General features: G+C 49.8%; 1 protein-coding gene across 1 annotated transcript in view; it reads right to left on the reverse strand.

The window, feature by feature from the left end:
• Positions 1-26,657, reverse strand: part of POLE (DNA polymerase epsilon, catalytic subunit) — a 54,004-nt gene that overhangs the window by 14,350 nt on the left and 12,997 nt on the right. The window contains exons 19-40 of the mRNA XM_032271378.1: positions 26,492-26,638; positions 25,633-25,778; positions 22,557-22,705; positions 21,624-21,716; positions 21,336-21,480; positions 18,916-19,073; positions 18,373-18,568; positions 16,736-16,950; positions 15,899-16,001; positions 15,397-15,477; positions 15,184-15,306; positions 9,778-9,990; positions 9,404-9,613; positions 9,027-9,170; positions 4,883-5,023; positions 4,475-4,628; positions 4,292-4,398; positions 3,931-4,107; positions 3,618-3,841; positions 3,293-3,513; positions 2,766-2,970; positions 314-487 (exon numbers count right to left, since the gene is read on the reverse strand). Of these exons, the coding sequence (XP_032127269.1) occupies positions 314-487; positions 2,766-2,970; positions 3,293-3,513; positions 3,618-3,841; positions 3,931-4,107; positions 4,292-4,398; positions 4,475-4,628; positions 4,883-5,023; positions 9,027-9,170; positions 9,404-9,613; positions 9,778-9,990; positions 15,184-15,306; positions 15,397-15,477; positions 15,899-16,001; positions 16,736-16,950; positions 18,373-18,568; positions 18,916-19,073; positions 21,336-21,480; positions 21,624-21,716; positions 22,557-22,705; positions 25,633-25,778; positions 26,492-26,638 (3,526 nt within the window). The remainder of the gene's footprint in view (positions 1-313; positions 488-2,765; positions 2,971-3,292; positions 3,514-3,617; positions 3,842-3,930; positions 4,108-4,291; positions 4,399-4,474; positions 4,629-4,882; positions 5,024-9,026; positions 9,171-9,403; positions 9,614-9,777; positions 9,991-15,183; positions 15,307-15,396; positions 15,478-15,898; positions 16,002-16,735; positions 16,951-18,372; positions 18,569-18,915; positions 19,074-21,335; positions 21,481-21,623; positions 21,717-22,556; positions 22,706-25,632; positions 25,779-26,491; positions 26,639-26,657) is intronic.

A 26,657-nucleotide genomic window follows, 5' to 3' on the forward strand; every position in this document is an offset into this window, starting at 1 on the left:
TATGTTCTTTCATACGGCACAGATCTCCAATTTTCACTAAAACAAGCAAGGCATACAGCAATAAACCGCAGCATGACTTGTGCAGGAAAGGGGCAGGGGCGAGGTGCCACCCAGCGTTCTCTGCAGGATGACAGGCAAAGCTGCAGCAGCAGCTCTGTGTTTCCCTGGGATTCTTTGGATTGTTATGCTCCACAAATCCAGAAACAGACTACTTATCCCAGACGCACTGGCTGGCCACGCCTCTGGTTTTGGGGACTAAGGGACCAGCCCAGCTGAGGACGCGGTGGGCAGCCCAGGGGTGAAGCACACTCACTGCAGGAAGAGCTTCTTCATCATGTTGTGGAGCGTGCGGTGCAGGGCGGGGTCGTGCAGCAGCGAGGACGGGGACCGAAGCCAGCGGTAGAAGTGCATCACCTGGTTGTCTGCGTAGATGTTGTGGTACTGCGTGATCTCTTTCACCCAGCCCACCACCATGCTCTTCAGGATTCTGGAAGAGAAGTGCAGGACACCCTCATGCCCTCAGCCCTCCCACCGTGCCGCCATGCTGGACGCTCTGTCACGGAAACAGGTTTTCCCTACACAGCTGGGTCCAAATCTGTCATGGTCTCCTCCCCTTCTCACTGTCCCCACCTTAAGTCACTGTCCCTAACCCTCATGCCTAATGTGTTTCTTTCCATGTCACTCCTTAAACTAGCTCAAGCTTCACCATATCCCTCAACATAACCCAAACTCTGTGTGCTCTGAAGCAGGACAGATGGGCTGGGAAGATGGGACTGGGCCTCTGAGGGCAGCACAGCACGCAGCAGCAAGTGTGTGACAGGGCAGGGTCCTGACGGGAAGGACACAGCAAAGCCACTGCCTAGACATCAGAACACCACACTAGGCCAGGCGTGGTGGCTCACACCTGTAATCCGGCACTTTGAGAGGCCAAGGCAGGCAGATCACCTCAGGTCAGGAGTTCCAGACCAGCCTAGCCAACATGGTGAAACCCCTTCTCTACTAAAAATACCAAAAATTACCTGGGCTGGCACGTGTCTGTCACCCCAGCTGCTTTACTTGGGAGGCTGAAGCAGGAGAATCGCTTGAACCTGGGAGGCAGAGGCTGCAGTGCACCGAGATTGTGCCACTGCACTCCAGCCTTGGGGACAGAGTGAGACTCTGCCTCAAGAAAAAAAAAAAAAAAAAAACACCCCACCATGTCCACATCATATACACGTGGCTCCAGCCAGTGGCCAGAGACAAAAATTTAGAGGCTCCCTCCTGCCTAGCAGACTGGGCTCCCTGCCTTCCCACCACTTCCTTTAAAAGGACCATTCAGGTGCTTGTGCATGAACTGAACGTGCCCACATCCCATTCGCTCACTCGGCTAGTGCCCTGCGCGCCCTCCCTGGCTGACTCTTCGGTTCTGCCTCGCGTGACCCAGAGACAGAGGGTGGCCTCCCCACTCACAGCACCCTCCCTGCACAGAAGCTATAAGGAACACATCTTTGCACTTGTTCCCTACTGAGGTGATTACTGATTTGGTGCCTTCCCACTGAGGAAGCAGGGTCTGTACGGAGCCTTCCCTACAACACTAGGGGAAACACAAGGCTGGGCCCTACACTGGAGCAATGGTTAGGCAGGTGGGACCTGGACACAGCTCACACAAAAGCCACAAGGCTGTGTGCCAGTGTAAACAAGTTTACTGGGCAGTGCACCGTACACACCCTCTCCGGCCCCCTTCGCTTCCCATTAGGGCAGAGATGCCAGCTGCTCTGGTAGTGAAACCCCAATTTAGCTAAGGAGTCCCAAAACTGCACATCACCCTACTGAAGAAGTGGGAACTTCAATGGGGTCAACAGAATGTCACAGTGGAACCTACAGAGGTCGAAGTCCCATTCCTAAAACTCCCTTTCATCACAAACTCTTCAACAATTCTGCAAAGCCCACGTTCCTCAGAGTGGCGGTTTCTGCCACCTGCTGTCAGACTCCCTCTACCTCTCAGGCCTGGGCTGCCTGTCTTTCTGCCAAGACCCTGCTCCAGGCCCCTGACTGCCTCCTTGCCTCTTTCCAGCGGTCCTCTCCCTGCCTCACTTCCCAGCTCTGACATGCTCCCTCTCCCCTTGTGTGCGGAGTCATTAAAACTTTGGCTAAGGACAGGATATGGAATCACAAAGACTTGTTTTTGAGCGCAAACCCTTCCATTAATTTGTAGTATGACCAGAACCACGAAGGCAGCCCCTCTGACCTCAGTTTCCTCATCTGAAAATGGACAATAACCGCTGCCCGTCCCAGGGCTGCTGTGGGGACTGAGGCAGTGAAGTGCTTGGCCCACCTCCGCTGCAAAGCAAGTGTTCCCCAGCATGAACCACCATGGGTGAGCAGGGCGAGAAGCTGCCCTCAACCCCCTTCACAGCAGACTGACGGTTCCTGACACCTCAGGGCCAATGCCTCGGGCGTCACACTCAGCACAGCTAGCGGGAGATTCCCATGATGCACCTTTGTTTACTTTGAAAAGCAGCCCCGGTTAGAAAGGCTCTTTGTGTGAAGCACCTCTGGCCACAAGGTCAGAGGCAGCACCTGGCACGGTTGCCGGGAACCAGGCTGGACCCACGTGGTGTTAAAGACAATAGACTGAAGAGGGAAAGCTCGCCATGGTGGTTTCTGGCTCTGCCATTAGGATTACGGGAAGCCCAAGGAACACTGTCTTAGACCTTAGCTTTCCAAATAAGGGCAGAGGAAAAGGCACGTCTATGAGTAGCACTCCTTCCAGGAGAGGGCGGCACCTGAAGGTGTTAGAGCACAGAGCTGTCTCGTCATAGCTGGCCGGGGCACTGGCAGCCTGACCGCCTGTGATCATGTCCTCCAGGGAGGCCTGCTGGATCACGTCGAAGCTGATGCCCATGCTGTCGGCCCCCTCCATGTCATTGACATGGTGAGATTGGAGGATGGTGTTGACGGCCAGGTTCTGAAGGTCCAGCTCCATACACACTGCAGAGGAGACACCATGCTCAGCCAACATCCTGCCAGCTCAAGCACCACGAGTCCCCCAGGCCTGACCCCAGCCAATACCACCTCCGGAACCAGCATCAGACCAGCCTACACCCATTCTCACATCTGCCAGGCTATTCAGATTCCTGAGGGCAAAGGAGACCCCACCTGGCCCTTGACCCCAGGACACCCTCCTGCAGCCTCAGCTCTGACTTGCAAGGTCGACCTCTGAGCCCATCCTTGGGCGCTCTCGCCTTAAGATGTCACAGAACGGCAGAAACACCAGTCAGGTTTCTTGGGCCTCGTCCTCCCGCCCACTTGCCTGTGGAGTAACAGCCTGAACTGTTGATCTCGACTGTGGCTTGGTCATCAAACTCCATGACAAGGCGGTTGTCATCAGCCTCCTTTCCACCCAGGTCAGGGCGGGCCGTAGGGGACAGCCAGAGCAGGTGGTTGTGGCGCTGGAGGTGGCGGGCAAAGAAGAGGTCGGAGCCGAAGGTGGAGATGTCCTCTGGCAGGTTCCCGATGGGAATGTGAAAGTACCTATGCCGGGCACAGGTCAGTGCTGGGAAACATCACCGTGTCACAGAGACCACCAAGGCAGCCCTGCCTGGGACACTTGCCCGTGACGGCAGTGCTGTGCTCACCTGCTCATTTCGAAGGCCTGTGACAGGCAGGTGTCCAGATTGAGGTAGTGCCGGATCATGCGCCGGGCTCCATGCCGCTGCCAGTCCAGAACCCCATAGTTGATCTTGTCAGCCACACAGATAGGCACCAGTGGGAATTCCTCCAAGACGGGAATCTCCCTGGCTAGCCTCTTCAGCTCCCAGCTGGACTGAACGGCAACGAGTGTGGGCCCCCGGCGCTCCTCCTGGGTCAGGGTAAAATGGAAGAAAAGACCCAGATGGACCCAGCCTCAAAGGAGAGGGGGCTCACACAGCAGGACCCAACCACCCTCACCTTGTAGGCAAGCAGGAAGCGCTGGATGGCTCTGCAGATGGTCTTTAGGTCAGTTTCTGCCCGAACTTCAAAGGTATGTTTCGGGGGAGGCAGGAGCTCAGGGCCCACCTTCTCCAGGAGGAGGCCATGCTCCGCCGAGTACAGGGCACCAAGGCTGGGCATCTGGTTGCTACGCACCTAGACAAATGCAGGCCGCGTCGGCCTCACTCTGTATGGGAGGAAGCGGGGGAAGCCCTGGGGCAGACTCCGCCTCTGCCACTGCACTGCCAATTCAATCGACAGGCACGCATCGGCAAAGATGTCCTCCTTCCCCAGACCCTGCCCCAACCAACGTGCTGCCATGGAGGGCCTAGGGACTCACAGTGTCCAGCACAAACACGGACGCCCTGTGCTGTGAGGGGATGAAGACGCCAAAGAGCGCTTTGTGGCCCTCCATGTGGTGGTACAGGTAGACATGGCGGATACTCCCTGCAGAAGGAGACAAGACCGTTACCCCACAAGTGTGAGAAGCAGGCACATGGTGGGCCGCTGGTGCAGGTCATACCTGGTTCCAGGTAGCTGAACTGGGCCAGAGAGCGCATCTCCAGGTGCTCAAGAGCAAAGGTCTCTGCCTCCCAGCCCGAAAGGTGCCTCACCAGCTGTTTATTGACCACACACACACAGCCCAGGTGCACCAGGGCCCGGAACAGTAACGGAACCTGGAAAAGGCAGGCAGACAAACCAGCAAGGGCTGGATGGGGGCTCCATCCTGGGGTATGGCTGTGCCCCTGCACTGCCCGGCCCGCTGCCTACAGGCCACCTTTAGGAGACACACTGCTGACATTCACCTCGCCTGTGGGTACAAGTCCACAATCGCTGCTGCTCCCCAGCCCACACCCTGGGCGGGTTTCTTTCCTCTATTCCACCCTGATAGAGCCTCCCCCAGTCCGGCTGAGGGTGGCTGGGGAGTCACCTGAGTCTCGTATACGCCCTCGATGTCTGGCGCTGACAGCTCAGCGTTGATCTCGTTGATGTGTTCCTGGTACATGTCCTCCGGCACTGAATACTCATAGAGATTGTAGACCACATTGGAGCGAGGAAGGACCCGATTTACCTGGTGAGAAGACAGCGAGGATCTCGTCAAAGGGTGCAGGTGGTAATGTCTGTGGTGCACATACGTGCGCACGCTGTTCGTAGGCCTAGGACTTCCAGAGCCCCTAACGATTGGGTCTACCCACCATGCCACAGTCCACTTCTCCCAATGATTACAACTAAAAACTCTGGAAGTAATTTTTATGTCATTTATTTTTTACAGACAGGGTCTCACTCTGTTGCCCAGGCTGGAGTGCAGCAGTGTGATCACAGCTCATTGCAGCCTCCAGCTCCTGGGCTCAAGTGGTCCTCCAGCATCAGCCTCCTGAGTAGCTGGGACAACAGGAACGCACCACCACACGTGGCTAACTTTTTCTTTTTTTGTAGAAAGAAGGTCTTGCTATGTGGCCCAGGCTGGTCTCAAACTCCTGGGCTCAAATAACCCCCAACCTCAGCCTCCCAAATTACTGGAACTGGAGATGTAAGCCATCATGCCTGGTCTCTGGGCACGATTTTGAAAAGCAACCTGCAGTTTATGAGTGTAGACAAGAACTCTCGGAATATAGCAGTCAACACTGGTCTGGGAGGTTCCCAGTTCATCTTCCTTCATTCTCTCATGGGTTTAATCTGAGGGTATAGGTGGCAAAAACAGATAAACCACATTTTCCTAGTCAGAGGAATAAAAAAGGAACCCCTGGGATGTGTATGGAGGGCTGGGAGAATCCCAGAGAGGAGAGCTGGAGAGGGCACCCTAGCTTTGTGCATGGGGGGCTGGGATTCTCCTGGAGAGGGCACCCTAGCTTTGTGCATGGGGGGCTGGGATTCTCCCGGAGAGGAGAGCTGGAGAGGGCATCCCAGCTTTGTGCATGGGGGGGCATAGGTGAGTCCCAGAGAGGAGAGCTGGAGAGGAGCACCGTAGCTCCATGCATGAATCAGCACAAGTCCCAGGCTCACTATAAGCTGCACTTGTACAGGTGACCCAAAACAGCGCAGCAGAGGTTCTGGAGGCTGAGCTGACATTGGAGGCTTTGCACAAAAGAGGCAAGGCAGAGCTTGGGCACTGGAATTAACCATGTTAGTTGTTGCTAAAACAAACAAAAATCAACACTCTCTAAAGGATTTTTCTAAAAACTCAAGTCTCAAATATGTAAAACGTCCAGGTTGCAATAAAGCATTTCCTGGCATAACAACAACCAGGAAAATCTGAATAATTCTCAAGGGAGAAGAGAACCAGTAGGCTTAGATTTTTCCAGTAATACGAAATCAGACTGACACAAAAATCAAAGTGAAAAACTATGTTATGGCAAATATGAACTGGAACAACTAGTGTAATTACATATTTTAAATGTATCTTTTTCTTTCCTGGCTGTCCACTGAAGGAATCTAGATGAAATGATACCCCTTGAGCTCTAATCTTGTTTTCTCAACATAATCTCCCAACAAGGCTCAGGCTCTTTAGAGGAACAGCTAACTCCATGTCTGGAAGTTCAAGATGAGCCTGGCATCTCTTAGTGGCCAGACAGCAACGAAGTCTTCAAAAACCAACAGGGCATGTCAAAAGGACTCAGGTGCCAGCTTGAAGGGATCCTGCCAGCCCAATCTGGGATAATTTGAGCCTCAAAAAGATATTGACCACCGAAGAGTCTACTGTCTGGTGCCATTAATACGAAGTTCTAGAAAATCACACACACACACACGAAGTTACAGAAATACAGAAGTCAGGTCAGCAGATGGTTGCATGGGGTGGACAACAGCACCCTCTGGGGTGATGGAAATGTTCTGCACTTGGGTGGGGATGTGGGCGACACAGGCACAGTCATGTAACCAAAAACCCAATCAACTGCACATTTAGAAATCTGCACTTCACTATATGTAAATTATAGTAAGTCCTCATTTAACATCATTAATAGATTCTTGGAAACTACAATGTTAAGTGAAATGATGTATAGCAGGTACTCAAATAACATCATTTTGTTCAATGTAGCGTCTTCCTTTTTTAAAAAAGAAAATTCTATAGAGAAGGGGTTTTGCCATGTTGCCCACGCTAGTCTCAAACTCCTGAGCTCAAGCAATCCACCGGCCTCAGCCTCCCAAATTGCTGGGATTACAGGCATGCACCATTGCGTCTGGCCAACATAGTTTCATTATAATGTTGCCAAGAAGAAAAAAATCTGTTTCATTATACATCATCATTTTAGTTAGAGTCATTTCACTTAAAGTTGCAGATTTTAAGAACCTATCAACGACATAAAGCGAGGGCCTACCGTATACCTTGACAGACCTAACATACTTGTTGGGTGGGATTTGGCTACAGTTGATCTTAAAACATTAAACACTGAGGCAGGAGGATCGCTTGAGCCCGGGAGGCAAGACCACAGCACTGCAGTCCAGCCTGGGTGACAGAGTGAGACCGTCTCAAAAAATATAAACAACAAAAATTAAACAAAAATCCACAAATCCATAGTAATACTTTAAAAAGAGAGAAAAAGTGAAAGGAATAAACCCATTTGCCATGCCCTACTTTGAAAGTTAAAACTAATTTAAAGGGAAAAAGCATTTATCTTGCTTAAAAAAAAAACCACCTCAGCATATTATACCTCTTGTACCTTGCTTTTTAAGGAATAAACTAGAGTTCACTTCCACCTGATCTGCACAAAGCTCTTCATTATTAAAGGAAATAGCTACGACACACGGGGGAGCAGAATCAGAAGATATCATCCTGGAGCCCCCCATGCGCCCTATGAGACATGGATGCTGATAAAGTCCAGTCAAGCATCGAGGACAGAATGCTCACACAGCGCCAGAGCCTCCCTCCAGAGATGAGCTGACAGTCATCCAAAAGTAAGTGCACTTCTACACAGCACAGCACCGCAGCACCAGCATCTCCAGGTCGGAGTGAAAATCCCACAGTGCCTTGATCTCTATGGTCTCCACGACTCTGCGTCCACTTTCCTTTTTCTGTCTGCCAACCTCAGTCTCCCAAGTGCTGGGATTACAGGTGTGGACCATCACACCTGGCTCTGCGTCCACTTTCTAGACGCACATTCCACTGAATCACCTGGCTGGAATCCAGTTTCACCTTCTCCAGAAAACCTCATCTAGGTATAAATACGCATACCTCGTCTCCCCAACTGTGTGTCACTTCTTACGGGATTCACAGCATCCAGTCGAGAAATGTGCTGAGCTGATCCACTAACAACGGGGGGTTCAGGCTGAGATACCACCTAAGAGCCTCGGAGCACTCATGGCAACAGGAAAACCCTGGAAGACTTTCTGCATGTGGAAGGAGGCAGCACGAGGAACTATCTACTGTAGGGTTCCAGTGATATCTAATGCCCAAACAGGCAAACCCAGTGACAGGATCAATGGCTATTGAGGGTTGAAAGAGGATGGTGGCGCCTAAGGGATGCAATGTTTCTTTTTGGGGTGATGAAAATGTCAAAATGTGGGCGAGGGGAGGCAGAGCATCAGGACAAATAGCTAACCTACGCAGGGCCTAATTAATACCTAGGTGACGGGGTCAATAGCAAACCACCACAGCACATGTTTACCTATGTAACAAGCCTGCACATTCTGCACATGGATCCTGGGAATTACAGTTAAAAAAAAAAAAAAAAAAAAAAAAAAAAGTCAAAATTGACTGGCAATAGTCATGCCATTAAAAACCATTGAATTGTTCACTTTACAAATAGGTGAGTTGGATGGCGTGTAACTTTACATTCCAATAAAGCTGTTAATCAAAGAGCCTGTGGGGACAGAGTTCACAACCTCTAATCAATGCCATTCGTGGACCTTGCAGGCAGACAAGCTGCTCATGACAAGGACCCCAGCAGCTCCATCCCCAGCACTCACTCTGCCCCAGGCTCTGCACTCGGTGCTCACGCACATGGTTTTAAGGAACTCCTACAACATCCCAATGAAGTACTGAGGAGATGGAGGCACAAGGCCACACTAGATCATGGAACGCCACCTCAGAAGCTGCCCAGGCAGATGACTGCAGAGGCCAGCACCAGCTGCCTGCCTACCTTGCGATACGAGGCACCCTCCTCCACTTTGGCAACTCGCTGGTTCACGTAGAACACACGGGGGATGCTCAGCCTGATGCAGTGCAAGTCACTGCCAATGAGTGCCCACAGCCTGAACAGACCGGGTTGGCTGGTCTCGCTGATCTGAAAGGCCAGGTGGACAGACAGCACGTCACAGGACACACTGGAACACACAGGCAGGGCCACCTCCCAGGTAGCTTCCAGCCCCCAGCACAGGGCCTTAGGCCTCCCTACGATGGGCAGGAAACTCCAGGCCTGCTCTAACCCTCCCATCCAGGACCCCAGGGCCCAGCTGGACACCCTGTCCCTGGGGTTCAGCAGAACCACTGTCCTCCCCCTTGGATCAAGGTCTAAACCTGCACAATCTGCCATGGAAGGTCCAGGATGCTACGGGCAGTTCTTCGCAAGAAGCTCCCCAGCCCAGTGGCAGGCCCATCTCGGATGGCCCCAGGCCTCAGCACGCCCTCTGCTGACTCCAGACGCTGCCTCTTCCTGCGGGCAAGGCGCTGCCGGGCCTGCAGCTGCCACTTCTTCTTGTGGAACCGGAGCCAGACAAGCCACTCTTCCTGGGATGGACGGTAAGCACAGCCAACGAGCAAGTGGTGAGACAGGAATGCCTGCAGCAACTTTCTCAAAAGCAGCCTCCCTAGGGGTGAGGACGTGTCTCAGGCTCCCTGGGCTGTGCAGCAGAGTCCTCAGAGACAGACTGTGTCATAGCCGTGCGCCTTACCTGGGTGGTTCCCAGGGCGGGAGGCTGCCCCAAGATCTCCTGCCAGGGCACAGTTGGCATGAGGTCCTGGGATTCCTCTTGGCTCTCCCAAAGGACTCGCTTCCTCTTTACAGCAACATGGGCTGGTGGATGAGGTGGCTTCACCAGGCCAAAGTCCTCCATGTCGGGAGCACTTGGCCTCGGACTGTCTCCTGGGGCCTGGGCCATCATGACCTGGAAAACCCAATGAAGCCTTAAGTCTCAGGATCTTGGGCTAGGCACAGTGGCTCACACCTCATCCAAGCACTTTGGGAGGTCAAGGCAGGAGAATTGCTTGGGGCCAGGAATTTGGGACCAGCCTGGGTAAAATAGCAAGACCCTACCTCTACAAAATATATTACAAATTAGCCAGGTGTGGTAGCGTGCCTGTAGTCTCAACTACTTGGGAAGCTAAGGCAGGAGGATCACTTGAACCCAGGAGCTGGAGGCTGCAGTGAGCTATGATCACACCACTGCACTCCAGCCTGAGCAAGAATGAGACATTGCCTCATAAAAACAAAAATCTCAGGACCTCGTCCCCATAAATTCTACTTCTCAAAATCTAGTATATCACCTGAAATGGGAAGTTCATTTACACAAGTTTATTTAATTTTTAATCGTGAAGGCCAGGTGTGGTGGCTCACGCCTGTAATCCCAGGACTTTGAGAGGCTGAGGTGGGAGGACCACTTAAGCCCAGGAGTTTGAGACTAGCCTGGCCAACATGGTGAAACCCCGTCTCTACAAAAAATAGAAAAATTAGCCGGGTGTGGCAGTGTGTGCCTGTGGTCCCAACTACTTGGGAGGCTGAGGTGGGAGGATCACTTGAGCCCAGGAGGTGGAGGTTGCAGTGAGCCGAGGTTACACCACTGCATTCGAGGCTGGGTGACGGAGTGAGGCCCTGTTTCAAAAAAAAAAGAATGAAAAGATCAAACCAAAAACTAAATGTCACTCAAGACTACGAATAAGTAAACGTTTGCATTTTCCCATGTTTGCTTCAGAATGCTCTTTTTATAAGAAAATATTGCAAATAATTTTATCTGCCCCACACCCTCATCCCCCACACATCTTTAAATTTTTACATGTCCACAGACACATGCCACAGCTGCAAGTTTTAACCTAACCTAAATAGTAACACGCAGTACACACCTGCGTATACAACTGCTTCCCTTTTTTATTTTTATTTTTTTACTTTTTTTTTGAGACGGAGTCTCGCTCTGTCACCCAAGCTGGAGTGCAGTGGTGCGATCTCAGCTCACTGCAACTTCCACCTCCTGGGTTCAGGGTATTCTCCTGCCTAAGCCTCCCAAGTAGCTGAGACTACAGGCACATGCCACCACACCCAGCTAATTTTTGTATTTTGAGTAGAGATGGGGTTTTACCATGTTAGCCAGGATGGTCTCGATCTCCTGACCTTGTGATCTGCCCACCTCAGCCTCCCAAAGTGCTGGGATTACAAGTGTGAGCCACCATACCCTGCCTATTTTTATTTATTTATTTTTTTGAGACGGCTTCTCACTCTGTTGCCCAGCCTGGAGTGTAATGCCAGGATCTCCTCTCACTGCAACTTCCGCCTCCCAGGTTCAAGCAATTCTCCTGCCTCAGCTTCTTGAGAGGCTAGGATTACAAGCGCCTGCCACCAAGCCCAGCTAATTTTTTGTTGTATTTTTAGTAGAGACGGGGTTCCACCATGTTGGCCAGGCTGGTCTTGAACTCCTGACCTCAAGTGATCCACCCATCTTGGCCTCCCAAAGTGCTGGGGCTACAGACACAGGGATCTCCCTCTGTCACCCAGGCTGAAGTGCAGTGGTGTCATCTTGGCTTATTGCAGCCTCAACCTTCCAGGCTCAAGTAATCCTCCCACCTCAGCCTCGCAAGTAGCTGGGACTATAGGCATGCACAACCATGCCTAATTTTGCTGTGTAGTTTTGTTTTTTGTTTTTTTTTTGTAGAGATGAGGTCTCCCTATGTTGCCCAGGCTGGTCTGGAACTCCTGGGCTCAACTGATCCTCCCTACTTGGCCTCCCAAAGCACTACAATTACTGGCATGAGCCATCCACACTAGCCTTAGTTTTACACTGTGAGACTGCAACTTCTTCAACTATGAAAAACCATTTTCACCAGCATCACTCACTACAGTCTGCTCTCCCCCTAATAATCTAAAATGGCTCCTCTGTGACCTACCAACTTCCTACTTACAGGAGGGTCTGTTTCCAGGCTCCCAATCAGATCCACTGCTCTCATCTTGTAAAGACGCCATGACACAGTGTGTCTTGTTACATAGAAGATCAGCATCCCCTCCTTATTCTTCAGAATTCTTTCATTATTCTTATCCTTATTCTTTGTATGAATTTCAGGATCCGTCTGTCAAGTTCTATCCAAAAAACTTTTTGTAGATTTTTCTATTGGAATTACACTGAATTTTATGAATTAATTTGGGGCAAACGACCATATTTTAATACTGAGTACTTTCATCTGTAAAGATGGTACCTCTTTTCATTACTTAGGTAAATTTTTATATGTTCAGTAAAGTTGTATATAGGCCAGGCATGGTGGCTCACACCTGTAATGCCAGTCTTTTGGAGGCCCAGCCAGGAGGATCACTTGAGACCGAGAGTTTAATATCAGTCTGAGCAACACAGCGAGATCCAACCTCTACAAAAAAAAAAGTAGCCAGGTGTGGTGGTGCACACCTGTAGTCCCAGCTACTCAGGAGGTTACCAAACGAGCTAAGGGGTGTGTTTTTCTTATTCCTCTTAAAAACCATTTGGATTTGTTGTTTGTTTCAAGTATGATTCAATTTCTGTAATGGCTAAAGTTCTATTCAAGTTTTCATTGCTTCTTAGGTCAGTGCCTAACTTGAGGATAGGGTCCATTCCAAGTTTTCCCATTTAGCAAAAAATGGGTATCCTTTCATCTTTTTTACACTTTATCTATAATAATGTATGTTTCCACTAAAATAAAAATTTAAAAACTCTATCCTGAAAAAGATGTGACCAGCCTGGGCAACATGACAAAACCTTGTCTCTACAAAAAAAATACAAAAATTGGCTGCATGTGGTGGGGCACGCCTACAGTCACAGCTACGCAGGAGGCTGAGGCAGGTGGATCAATTGAGCCCAGGAGGTCAAGGCTGCAGTGAGCCGTGATCGCATCACCGTACTCCAGCCTGGATGACACAATGAGAACCTGTCTCAAAAGAAAAGAAACAGATATGACTATTTCCTAAGTCTTTTCAAAGAACAACATTTTGGTTATACTGCTTGTTTCACTCATTCTTGCTCACCTTTGTAACTTCTTTCTTTTCTTTCTTGAGATGGGGTCTCCCTCCCTGTGTTGCCCAGGCTGGGGTGAAGTGCCTATTCACAGACGCTATCATATCCCACTATGGCCTCAAAGTCCTGGGCTCAAGCAAACCTCCTGCCTCAGCCTTCCAAGTAGCTAGGACTACAGACATGCACCACCATGCCTGGCTACCTTTATAACTTCTGTCTACTTCCTCTGATGGGTCTGTTGTTCTCTAACTTCTTCAGTTGGAAACTTATCTAATTTTCTTTTCTTTTTTTTTTTTTGAGACGGAGTTTCACTCTTGTTACCCAGGCTGGAGTGCAATGGCGCGATCTCGGCTCACCGCAACCTCCGCCTCCCGGGTTCAGGCAATTCTCCTGCCTCAGCCTCCTGAGTAGCTGGGATTACAGGCACACGCCACCATGCCCAGCTAATTTTTCGTATTTTTAGTAGAGACGGGGTTTCACCATGTTGACCAGGATGGTCTCGATCTCTTGACCTCGTGATCCACCTGCCTTGGCCTCCCACGGTGCTGGGATGACAGGCTTGAGCCACCGCGCCCGGCCACCTAATTTTCTATTTGTTTTTCTTTACTATTACGTGCAAGCATTTAGATAGATAAATGTGCACACAAGTCCTGTTTAATTGCCTACTACAAATTTGGATAGTGTCTGTATTTACATTTAGTTCTAAGTATTGTCTAAGTTCTATGACTTTGATCCACAAGTTATTTATACATGTGTTTTTTTCTTAAATTTCCAAACTCTGTATTTAAGTTACCTAGAATTGGGAGCAGCTTACTTTGTGGTATATATATGGTCATTACTTTATGCATTCTTATTAAGGACAGCTATTCTCTAATTTTAGTGCAAGATTACATTTGTTCACCAAAGGTATTATAGCTAGTGACTAAATCTAGTTAAGTTGTGTCATTCCAAACATAATTTTGCTCATTTTTGGTCTGCTCCAACTATCAACTGAGGGAGGAATGTTAACATCTCCCAAACTGATTGGAGGTAAATTCTTATAATCAGGTAAATGATTACATTATTTAACATAAGGCTACATTGTTACAATTAGCATATATTTCCAGAGAATTGTGACTTTCAGTATTAACAACCATCTTGATGCTTCCTAATGCTTTTGGCTTAAAGACTGTTTTGTCTGGTATTAACACAGCCACATCAGCTTTCTTTTGGTTAAAATTTACCTGGTATATATATACATTTTTAGTCCTTTTACTTTTTCTGTGTCTATTAAATATAATTCTTGGCTGGGCACAGTGGCTCATGCCTGTAATACCAGCACTTTGGGAGGCCAAGACAGATGGATCACCTGAGGTCAGGAGTTCGAGACCAGCCTGGCTGACATGGTAAAACCCTGTTTCTACAAAAATTAAAAATAAAAAAAAAAAATTAGCTGGGCGTGGTGGCGTGTGCCTATAATCCCAGCTACACTGGAAGCTGAGGCAGGATAATTGCTTAAACCTGGGAGGCAGAGGTTGCAGTCAGCCAAGATTGTGCCACTGCACTCCAGCTTTGGCAACAGAGCAATACCCTGCCTCGGGGAGCGGTGGAGAGAGATATGTATATATATGTATATTAACTCTTAGAAATAAGACAGTTAAATTTTAAAATCCAATCTAGCTGAGTATCTTTTTCTTATCAGGTGAGTATGTGTACTGCTCTGATTTATAGCTTACTTTTAATTTTCAGCACTCAAGAATTTTCTTTCTGCTCTTCTGACTTTTAGTGTACTTTTTATTACACTGTGTCCTGTGTTTCTAAGTGTTTCTACAGGAAAGATTTTCATTTCACATTCAGAAAACTGGGGCCCCAAGAGACTGAGTCTAACTAGCATACCCTAATGTTTTCATGTAAGGAGACAGTTCCTCCCCTTGACCTGAAGCTCACAACGTGTGTCCTATTCACAAAAGAGTGACACTCAGAGAGTAAAGTGCCGAGGGGCACATTTTCAGAAAAAATCCGTTTTAGATGCTTGCACAGAAGCTTCACTACAGTACACACAGCATCAAAAGGAGCCTGATGTCCTGCGTATCACAGGGATCCCACCCAGCCCGGCCTCAGGGGCCCCACCGTCACCTGTCTCCTGCCCTCCAGGGTGAAGAGCTCACTGATCTTCTTCTGCTTGTAGACGTCATTCTTCTCCAGCAGTTTTTTGTGCAGCCAGTCAGGGTGTTTGACGCGTGGCACCGGGTTCTTCACCTGGGTGAGGCCAATATCCGTAAGGGAGAGACCCTTGTCTACCTCCACGGTTTTTAGCCCCACAGCCCATGCTGCTGAACCCGCCCTCACCTGCTGCAGGGCTGCAGGAATGGTGATGATCTTCTGGATGGCACTTCCCAGCCGCTCAATGTAGTAGTCCCAATCCAGAATCTGCGTGTGCAGGAAACGGGCACAGAGAGCAGCAGGTGGCAGTAGCCATGTGTGAGGCTCACCTCATGCTGAGCAGAGAGCTAAACACTCAGTGTCTTCTATGATGAAAGGTGCCCACTGCACAGCAGAGGACAGAGGCAGGAAGCTTAACTGACTCCAGCAGATCACAGAACTAGTAGGTGACTGAGCCAACAACACCCCTGGACTTAGTCCATCTAACAGAACAGTTAAAGGGCCCCAGGTACTTCAAGTTTTCAGTTTTGCTCTAAACGGTTATTAGTTGCTCACCTACTACTTATCAGAAAGGAGGAGGTCAAGAGTGAAGACTCCAGACAAAAAACATAATCCAACTCAGACACACTCTGCTCTGCCTAGCTTTCCTTGTACACTTTTAAGACTAGAAAACACAAGTGGCACTCACTGCCCGAATATCAAAGTCTTGAAGGGAAGAGCTCTTGAGCCATTTCCGGAGAAAGTGCTTCCTCACTGTGGGCTCTGCTTGGAAAATGGCAAGTGGGATGGCCCTGGGTGAGGAGACAGGTACACAGCTCAGGAACAGTAAAAATCACCCAAAATCTGATCATAATTCTTATCAAATGAACATGGAAATGAGGACTTGTAATAGCTGTTCACAAACATCCTCACAAAATGTATACATTTGCGTGCACACAAATGCACAAACATGTCTACGGGTTCCTCAGTAACAGACGTGCATGGATGTGTGTAAACATGTCTACGTGTTCCTCATGAGTAACCATGTGTCCATGTATAAAAACGTGCAGGTGTGTGTAAACATGTCTACACGTTCCTCATGAGTAACCATGTGCCCACATATAAACACATGCATTTGTGTGCATAAACATGTCTACATGTTCCTGAGCAACCATGTGCATGCATATAAACACGTACATGTGTGTGCGTAAACATGTATATGTTCCTGAGTCACCATGTGCCTGTGTATAAACATGTACGTGTGTGTAAACATGTCTACATATTCCTCATGAGTAACCATGCGCCTGCGTACAAACGTGTACGTGTGTGTGTAAACATGTCTACATATTCCTCATGAGTAACCACGTGCCTGCATATGTTTCAAACCGTCAGTGCCGTAACCTGCAGCTGCAATTCAACCCTTTGAACTCTGGTATAGTGTATCTCATTGCCTATAAAATAACAATTACCCATTTCTGGTTGATGACACTTGTGCCATCCCAAATTTGGTATTAAACACAGCCCAAATGTGTAAGGAAGCCCTTACCTCTCTGTGACAGGGGAGCCCTCGGGCTTGCGGGAGATAATGTAGCGACAGCTCAGCCCTGCATCCTTGACCATCTGGTCTCCCAGGAACTCGGCCAGGCGCTTTGCTGTGCTGATGGAAGTGGACTTCTGCTCCCCGTAATCTTCCAGCTTCCGAGACATGGAACGGTTCTCAGAGATGAGTTCAAAGAGCTCAGAGTCAGGCATGTTGGCTGCCTAGAGAAAGGCAATGGGGAAAACACTGCAGAAATCAAGGAGCACAGTTTGGGCTCACCCCAGAATGTGCTCCTGCAGACCATCCCTTCTCTAGCCTGAGATGTAGAAGGCTGCAATTACAAAGAGCTCTCTCATATGCTTTCATGGCAGTCCTTTAAAACACACACAGAGAACTTTAGCTTTTATTATTATTTTTTGAGACACAGTCTCATTCTGTCACCCAGACTAGAGTACAGCGGTGCAATCTCAGCTCACTAAAACCTCGCCTCCCAGGTTCAAGCGATTCTTATGCCTCAGCCTCCCAAGTAGCTGGAATTACAGGCACATGCCACCACATCCAGCTAATTTTTGTATTTCTAGTAGAGAAGGGGTTTTGCCATGTTGGCCAGGCTGGTCTCCAAATCCTGACCTCAGGTTATCTGCCTGCCTAGGCCTCCCAAGTGCTGAGATTACAGGCATGAGCTGCCATGCCTGGCCTAGCTTTTATTTTATTTTATTTTATTAAACTGCACAAAATATCAAGAAGACTTTACTGATGAGCCCCAAGGCTGCAGAAAAGAAAGTTGCTCTGCCTAAGACAGGACATTTTTCTCCTTGAAAGGAGGAGAAAGAAGGGGGAATAAGAGCCAGGAGAGAGGAAAGAGAAACTCCGGCCTGCTGGAGAACAGCCCAAGCAGTTCCACAGAGTGGCACCCACATCCAGCTGGAGCTGCTGCTTTGTACACGTGTTCCTGACCACAGGCCTCCACATCCTGTAAGGGGTGCTGGGCTCAGGAATATTCTGTGTGATGCCCCCAGTGCTCCCTTGCATGTGTCGCTCTATACAAGACAACATGCCAAGAAACAGAAGCCCACACAGCAAAGCAAGCCAGGAAGGCACTGCAGAGTGCTCTAAGCATTTCTTCCACCCGAGACATTCAATGCACCACTTATAATGATGGAGATGTAAAACCTAGCTGGTAGTAAATAATTGTGGACTAGTTACGTAAATTAAGATATGCAAACTGATCAAACGTTATATAGCCTGAAAAATATAAAAATACAAAGTAACATAGAAATAAGCAAATATTCTAGGATGGAGTGCAGTGGTGCAATCACAGCTCACTGTGGCCTCCACCTCCTAGGCTCAAGTGATCCTCCCAACAAAGCCTCCCAAGTAGCTGGGACCATAGGCACATATCACCATGCCCGGTTTAACACACTATTTAAAAAAACGTTTCCTTCATGGAGTTGTGTCCTTGGATACAGACGCTGAGGGGAACTCCAAGGGGCGATTGTGCTCAGGAGGCCTTGGGATTTCATTAGGATTGGCCCTGAGTTCAACGGTCACCTTGGTCTCTGGGAGCCCAGGAAGCATGGAGCCCCCTTCTTGCAGGGTTCTCTGTCCCTCAGAGCAGGTGCGGAGGCAGGGTAGGCCCTTACCTTGCTGTACAGCACGTCCAGCCAGTAGTCAGCCACCTTGGCTACAGAGGCATACACCTCTTCCAGCGTGCTGCCCTTGAGGAAGGCCTCAAACACCGAGGACTGGAAGATCTTAATCAGCTGCAGCTCCCCGCGGCGTTTGACCTCAAAGCCCTTGAGCTCCGCCAGGGAACCATCTTCGTTGAACACAGCATACCTGAAAGATAAGGCAAGCACAGCAGTGGAAAGGAGCACTGGGAGCCTGCGGCTGTACCCCCTCTGCCTTCCGCTTCCCTTTCCAACCCTCTGCCTGCCATCCACCAGGCAGCAAACATCTCTCCCTCAGGTGATGTTTCTCTAAAAGGAAAATGACAAGGGCCTGCAGCCACAGGGACAGAACACAGCAGGAGGCAGACAGAGGCGGTACAAACGGAATCAGTAAGGTCACAAGAACCCAGGTCTGTTTCTACCTTGGCTCCTGATCCACCCTCCTTTCTAGGTTGTCAAATCTAATTCATCTCAATCCATGTCCTCTGTAAAGCACAAAAGCTGTGAGAGTCCTACCTCTTCTTCAGTTTCTTGCCTTCTTCCTTGGAGGCTGGAAGGATCATGGCAAGGTAGGGCCCATCAACCTCAAAAAAAATGCTGTTCTCGGAGCGGGTGACGTAGGTGAGTGAGGATGGCTCGGCCAGCTCCTGGTACTGGTCATTGGTGAAGCCTTCCTGAGAAACAAGAGTGAAGAGGGGACAGCTTCACTCCTGTAGGCCAAAACCTGGAAACCACCTGGTGTCCCTCCAGGAGTGGATGGATCAGCAAACTGAGGCTTTTCCAAATAACCAACACAACTTGGCAGTGGGAAGGAAGGAAATTTTGATGCACGCAACCAAGTGGTAGAACTCAGGTGTACGTGTTAGGTCCAAGAAGCCAGACCCGAAAGGTTATAGGCAGTATGCTTCCATTTACATGACATTTTCAACAAAGCAAAGCTATAGTACCAAACACACAATGGGGGTTGCCAGGGTTTCAGGGTAGGGAGAGGGTTTGCTGACAAAGGAGTGCAGCTGTTCTGTGTTGCTCTGTAGTGCACACAATCAACACAACACTATTCATCTGTCCAAACCCACAGGGCTGTGCGCTAGAGTGAACATCACTGTGTGCAAATTAAAAACCATCCAACCAGGGTGTCGGGACCCCGAGAAGGGTGCAGACGGCCAAACAGGTCCAACGGCACTGTGGATGTACAGAATAACCATGTCAACAGAGGAAGGAGCTGCCCTGTGAACTCTGCTGACTGGACAGGATAAGGTTGAAAACAAAAGTAACCGTCTACAAACGCTGTATAGTAGCTGGTGAAATTATTTCTCACGGGGCACAAGTCTGTTAGCAATTCTAAAACTACTTCACATGTACACTAGGATTGAACAAATACATATACTGAGAAATTAGGATTATCACTGAGGAGAAAGAAGTCACTACCAAGGAAAGGGGTACAGACTCATGTTACATGTTTAAACACACCCACGCAGACAGACAGGCAGACACAGAAACAAACAGCTCTGTGTGCATGCGTTACTAGAGACATATTTCCTGGCTCCCTCCACTGTGAGAGGCTGGAAGCTATGACACTCCCAGGAACAGTGAGCCCAGGCAGCGCCCCATCTCGGGTTTTTACACCATTCTTCTTGGAGAACTGGCTGATTCCAGGTTTGAGCAGGGAAAATACAAGATGAGGCTGGTGCATCTTCCAGTACCAAGAAGTAGGAAAGTGCTCCAGAAACAAACACCAGAAGAAGGCAGAGAACACAGGACAAACCAGGAGGCAGCCCCAGCAGCAGGCCCCTCTGGTCCTACGAACGACAACCCCGGGATGTCCACTCTGACGTAAATAAGCAGACAAGTAAGTGAAAACAAATGGGAGAGAAGGATAACACTTCCCTACAGGATCTCAACCAATACAATAGCAGGAATGGAGGAAACAGAAAATCGCCAGAGAAAAGCCACCGCAGGAAACCCCGGGCGTAACTGCTACAGGCGCGGCCCACCAGCAACGCTAACACAGTGGGCAGAAGCTTACGGGGCAACTGCAGACGCACGGTCTCAAAGCACCTGCTCCACGATTATGTATTTGCTGCTGTATTTTCTGGACGTGGTTCTTATACATGTCCAGAAACACAGCCTCCTCCAGGGATGCTTATTCCTCCCCGTCAGGTGTGTCTTTACAACTGAAGAGCCGCAGAAGGAGGGGGCACAGGAGCGCCACACAGCAAGGCCTGCAGAAGCCCCTCAAATAGGAGACTAAGGTGCCCCACAGGCATACAACCACAAACCCGACATGATGCACCCGAGAACGTGGGGAGGGCATTGCCTCTGTGGAGTAACTCCAAAAACCCAAATCACCTCAGCCTAATCAAGAGAAATAACACATAACCCCAAATCACAGGACAGCCAAGCACCGCCTGGCCAGCAGCACTGAAGTGTGAGGCTGTGACGTAAGGATGGAGCAGGACAGGATAAGTCGGCGCCACGTGGGTCCTTGCCGAGGTCCAGGGACAGAGGAGGGGCTGTGCTGGGAACACGGGAAACCCAGGTGAGGCCTGCGGTACACTTACAGGGGCACCAATGCAGGTTTCTTAGTTTTGACAAGCACACCACGGTTTAGGCAAGGTCAGCGTTAGGGGAAGCAGGTTGAAGGGAATACAGAAATTCTCTGTGCCATTTTTGTAATTTCCCGTAAGTTTAAATTTATTTCAAAATAAAAAGCTAAAAGCAAAAAAGTCTGGGTGCTATACGCTGAGAGAAAGGAGTAGAATCACTTGATGCCTTCTGACCATGGTCTTCAGGCTACAGAAAAGCAATGTGGGCGGTGCTGGGGGGGTGCTGGGTGCCAGGAAGGCACATGCACTGTGAGACGCAGCAGAGCCAGTGACATCAGGGCACTGGCACCAGGCCGGCCAGTGGTCCAGGACCACATGCCCCAGACTCACCTTGACCATGAGGTTCAACATGGCGCCTGGGTAGGAGATGGTCACCTTGGGCTTCTTCACGTTGGTCGTCTTGAAGACAAAATTTTCTGGGAAGCTGTTAGGCAGGACACACCATATGCCATCTGTGTCCAGCTCCAAAGGCCTCCTTCAGAGAAAGAGAGGAGCAAGGTCATGAATTCCCTTCTCCTTCCTGCCCAGTGTGCAGCCTCCAGCCTTCCCTCCCTCCTTCCTGACCACACCCGCCCACAGGACCTGCTCCCAGTCCCACAGCTGCCCTTCCGCACTCACCCAATCTGCTCGATTAGCTCCCGCGCCTGGGTGATGATGTTGGCTCCGGTGAAGCAGACAATACCAGCCATCTCCATGGAGTACCAGCGAGCCCTGAGAAGACACCACAGTCTGGTGGGTGGGGTTGGTGTGGCTCCCTCCAGAGGGTATCAGAGGCAGTGAGGAGTGGAAGGAGGAAGGCAGAGACAAGACATGGACAGACAAGGGAAGCAGTCAAATGTGCGTGAACCAGGACAGAACTAAGGTGGAATCTGGCTCTGCCCAAAGACAATTCTATGTCCCCACTCTGGTGACCAGCATGGCTCAGGAAGGATCTGGAAGGGTGCAGTGTGTGCCACTGCATCTGTTCAGGACTCCAGCCTCAGCAGGACTCTTAATACCACCCAGGCCCATTCACGCCTTCTCTACTCTCTTCACACCTTCTCCCAAGCCCCATTCTCACCTTGAGCTTCTCAGAGAAAGCCCAGGCCCACCTGCCAGGCCCGACCCTCCTCCAGCCTGGGTCCCAGCCATGCTGTTGGCCGTCCCACCCTCCCCTCCTGATGCCCCTTGTCAGTTACTCTGTGCCCCTCCCTGACACAGACATGCTGTGAAGCAACTGCCTGACACTCTCCAAGTCCCCGAGTGAGGATCCATGCTGCGAGACATAAACACACTGGAAAATGGCAAGTCGTGTCTCTAGCCCACACTGCAGAGACACGTACCTCCCACAGCACACATGGCTCATGGACACCCAGACCCTCAAAGTCAGTGGCCCCACTCTCCTCAATCTCCCAGCCCCACCCCGGCCCAAAGCCTCCTTCCTCCTTCCTCCAATATTTCTTGAATGGGATGAAGGGGCCTCCAAGCACCGCTACCTATACCTGAAGCCGCCTGAAACGCTGACTCGCCCATTCCTCCTGTAAGCTTCTCCCGGGCCTGGTCCCCGCCTACCCCTTTCGCATGACGTAGCCGTAGAAGGAATTCAGGATGCACTTGTGGGCCAGCTGCAACGAGTCATACAGCACCTCCATATTCTTGCAGCGCTTCACCTCAGCCGCGTCGCCCACCTCCACAGCCGCGGAGAGCTTCTTTTTCCACACCTGAGAAGCACATGAACATGGAGCACATCACAGATTCTACAAAGTCAATGGTCCAGGTTTTCAATATTTTGCAAATTTTCAAATCTACAGAAAACCTTATAAACCAGTACAATGAAGACTGTACATTCTTCTCCTAGACTGGCCAATTGTCACATTTCCTTTCTTCTGTCTCTGTGTTGACAGAATCATTTGAACACTGCAGATTTCAAGGCCTGGTGCCTCTAAACACTTCAGCACACTTTCTAGGAAACGAGCTACTCAGGAGATACCTGGTAAAATCAATCAATAAAGAAATGCAGCTAAGACAGCAGATGTCTTAGCAAATTCTCCACCCGACAGGAGAAAAGGTTTTTAAACGCTTGGTATTTAAAGAACAAAAACAAATTCATGAAGATAATTACTGAGTTCCTATTATGTGCTGGGACCTCCATTGGACTCTGAAGCACAACTGCTACACCTTTGGTATTTATTTGATGAGCAAGACAAGTGAACAAGTAATTTAGCAATTGCTCAATTAAAATAAAGTGAGATGGTATGGCAGCTCCTTAAAACTTAAATGTGGAATTATCATATGATCTAACAACTCTGCTGCTGGGTACCTTATCCAAAATAACCAAAAGCAGAGATGGGAAGACATACTTGTACCCCATGTTCAAACTAGGATTACTCATAATAGCCAAAAGGTGGAAGTAACCCAAGTGAACATCAATGAATGAAGGGATAAACAAAATGTGACAAATCCACACAATTAATGTTATTCAGCCATTTACAGAAATGCAGTATGGATACATCTTGAAAACATCATGCTAAGGCTGGGTGCGGTGGCTCATGCCTGTAATCTCAGTACTGTGGGATGCTGAGGTGGGTAGACGGCCTGAGTTCAAGAGTTTGAGACCAGCCCAGGCAACATGGTGAAACTCTGTCTCTACCAAAAATACAAAAACCAGCTGGGCATGGTGGCACGCCTATAGTCCCAGCTATTGGAGAGGCTGAGGTGGGAGGATCACTCGAGCCTGGGAGATAGTGGCTGCAGTAAGCCAAGATCATACCACTGTACTGCAACTGCGGGGATGGAGTGAGATCCCGTCTCAAAAAGAAAGCATCGTGCCAAGTGAAAGAGCCAGTCACAAGATACAAATACTGTACGGTTCACTTACATGACATCCCTAGAGTTGTGGAGTTCAGAGACTAAAAAGTAGAATGGCCGGGCGCGGTGGCTCACGCCTGTAATCCCAGTGCTTTGGGAGGCCGAGGCGGGTGGATCACGAGGTCAAGAGATCGAGACCATCCTGGTCAACATGGTGAAACCCCGTCTCTACTAAAAATACAAAAAATTAGCTGGGCATGGTGGTGCGTGCCTGTAATCCCAGCTACTCAGGAGGCTGAGGCAGGAGAATTGCCTGAACCCAGGAGGCGGAGGTTGTGGTGAGCCGAGATCGCGCCATTGCACTCCAGCCTGGGTAACAAGAGCAAAACTCTGTCTCAAAAAAAAAAAAAAGTAGAATGGGGGTTGCCAGGGGCCGGGGGAGGAGGTGGGGAGCCATTGTTTAATGTAGACAAGAGTTTCAATTGAAGAAGGTGAAGAGTTCTGGAGGAAGATGGTGGTGACAGCTGCAAAACAATGTGAATATGCTTCCTGCCCCTGAACTGAGCACTTAAAAACACTAAACGTCAGCCGGGCGCGGTGACTCACACCTGTAATCCCAGCACTTTGGGAGGCAGAGGCGGGCAGATCATGAGGTCAGGAGTTCGAGATCAGCCTGGCCAAGACGGTGAAACCCCGTCTCTACTAAAAACAAAAAAATTAGCTGGGGGTGGTGGTACACGCCTGCAGTCCCAGCTACTCGGAAGGCTGAGGCAGAATAATCGCCTGAACCCAGTGGGCAGAGGTTGCAGTGAGCCAAGATCATGCCACTGCACTCTAGCCTGGGTGACACAGTGAGACTCTGTCCCAAAAAAAAAAAAGAAAAAAAAGAAAAAAACAACAAAATGTCACACTATGTCTATCTATAAAAAAGAACATGTGACAGTGAGTTCAGCAGGGCAGTGCAGGATGCCAGGGGCCACATAGCAGGGGCCGTGCTGAGTCTATAGTGAAGGTCTCTCAGAAAAAAATGACTCAATCTGATCAGATATAAAACAATGACCTGTGGCCAGTGCAGTGGCTCACACCTGTAATCCCAGCACTTTGGGAGGCCAAAGCGGATGGATCACAAGGTCAGGAGTTCAAGACCAGCCTGGCCAAGATAGGCGTGGTGGTGGGCGCCTGTAATCTCAGCTACTCGGGAAGCTGAGGCAGAGAACTGCTTCAACCCAGGAAGGGAGGTTGCAGTGAGCCGAGATCCCACCATTGCACTCCAGTCTGGGCAACAGAGCAAGACTCCATTTCAAAAAAAAACACAACAGAATGACCCGCTGATATCAAACCTGAGGTGTTGCTATGCATTTTCCTTGCTCCTACAGGATGAAATATGTCAGTTAAAACTGCCTCTACTTTGTCTGATCAGGGGTCAGCAAGCTAAAGGGCCGGAGGGTAAAGACCACAGGTGTGATGGCCTTACAGTTTCTCAGAACTCCTCACCTCCCATGACAGCAGGAAAGAGATAAACAATAGACAAAGGCAATTGGGTTCCGTAAGACGTGCTTTACTCAAATGGCCGCCGGCTGTAGCTTGCTGAGCCCTGCTCTAAATAATCACTTCAGGAATTATCATCATTCAGGATCCTTCTGGGGGCCTGGGACCAGGGTAGACGATGGCCTACGTCCTCCATGACCATCAACTCTTCCAAGACAAAAACAATTGCATGTTATCATCCAAGCGCAGGTGCCTGCTCAGAGGATCCCAGGCAGGGAGCCAAGAATGCCTACTTCACAAGCTGACCTAAACTGCCCTCGGAGGCCAAAGCTTGCAGCACATCAGAGCTCACCTTGTGGAGCCCTTTGAACTCATAGCGCCTGTCCCGGAAGGCACGCACGGTGTCCACGTAGAAGGAGTTTTCCCGCTGGCAAATGGTGGTGAGGCGCTCTTCCACCTTGGTGATGTGGATTTTCTTGTAGGCTTTCCGGCAGTAATCTAAGCACAATGGAGAGGGTGGAGCAGGTGGGTGAGAGCAGAGGGAGCTCCCAGGGCAGAGGGATCCAGGGTACAGGGGTGCTGAGGAACACGGCTTCCATGTTACTACAAAGGAGCAACAGCTCAGATACACTGCTAGTTTCTCGTATCGAAAAAGGTGACCAGGCACACTGGCTCACACCTGTAATCCCAGTACTTTGAGAGGCCAAGGCAGGCAGATCACTTGAGCCCAGGAGTTTGAGACCAGCCTGGGCAACATGGTTGAGACCCCATCTCTACAAAAAATACAAAAAATACGCCGAGCATGATGGCACGCACCTGTAGTCCCAGCTACTTAGGAGGCTGAGATGGGAGGATTGCCGGAGCCTGAGAGGTCAAGGCTGCAGCGAGCCAAGATCGCACCACTGCACTCCAGCCTGGGTGACAGTGAGACCCCGTTTAAAAAAAAAGAAAAGAAAGAAATAGGACAGCCCAAGCATAGCAACAAGCCAAGTACAACAAGACCACAGAACAGCAGTGTCGAACACCTGCTGAAGGGGAAGCAAATCAAGGACCCTGTAGCGAGAGCACAGCTTACAGTCACCCAGAGCAGCTTCCGGTCTGCTCTGACAACACCTCTGTGCCCCAGCTGGGATGGACAATGCAGCCCAGCAAGACCAAAAAGTGGGAGCAGGAGCCACATCTGACAGGCACGACCATGCCCAGGCACTCACCCGCCAGCCTTCTCTTCTCATATTTCGCCTGCTCCTCACGGGACAGTTCATGAAAGGCCCGAGCTGGCCCCTCTGGGAACAAGGAGGGAAACTTCTCTGACTCCAGCTGGTGCTGGATCCGATGGTATTCACTGCGGCTGGCCGGCACTGGGAAGAAGGCAACGGG

This window comes from Sapajus apella, unplaced genomic scaffold (genome assembly GCF_009761245.1).
Source record: "Sapajus apella isolate SASKATOON/1434 unplaced genomic scaffold, GSC_monkey_1.0 scaffold230, whole genome shotgun sequence".
Lineage (NCBI taxonomy): Eukaryota > Metazoa > Chordata > Mammalia > Primates > Cebidae > Sapajus > Sapajus apella.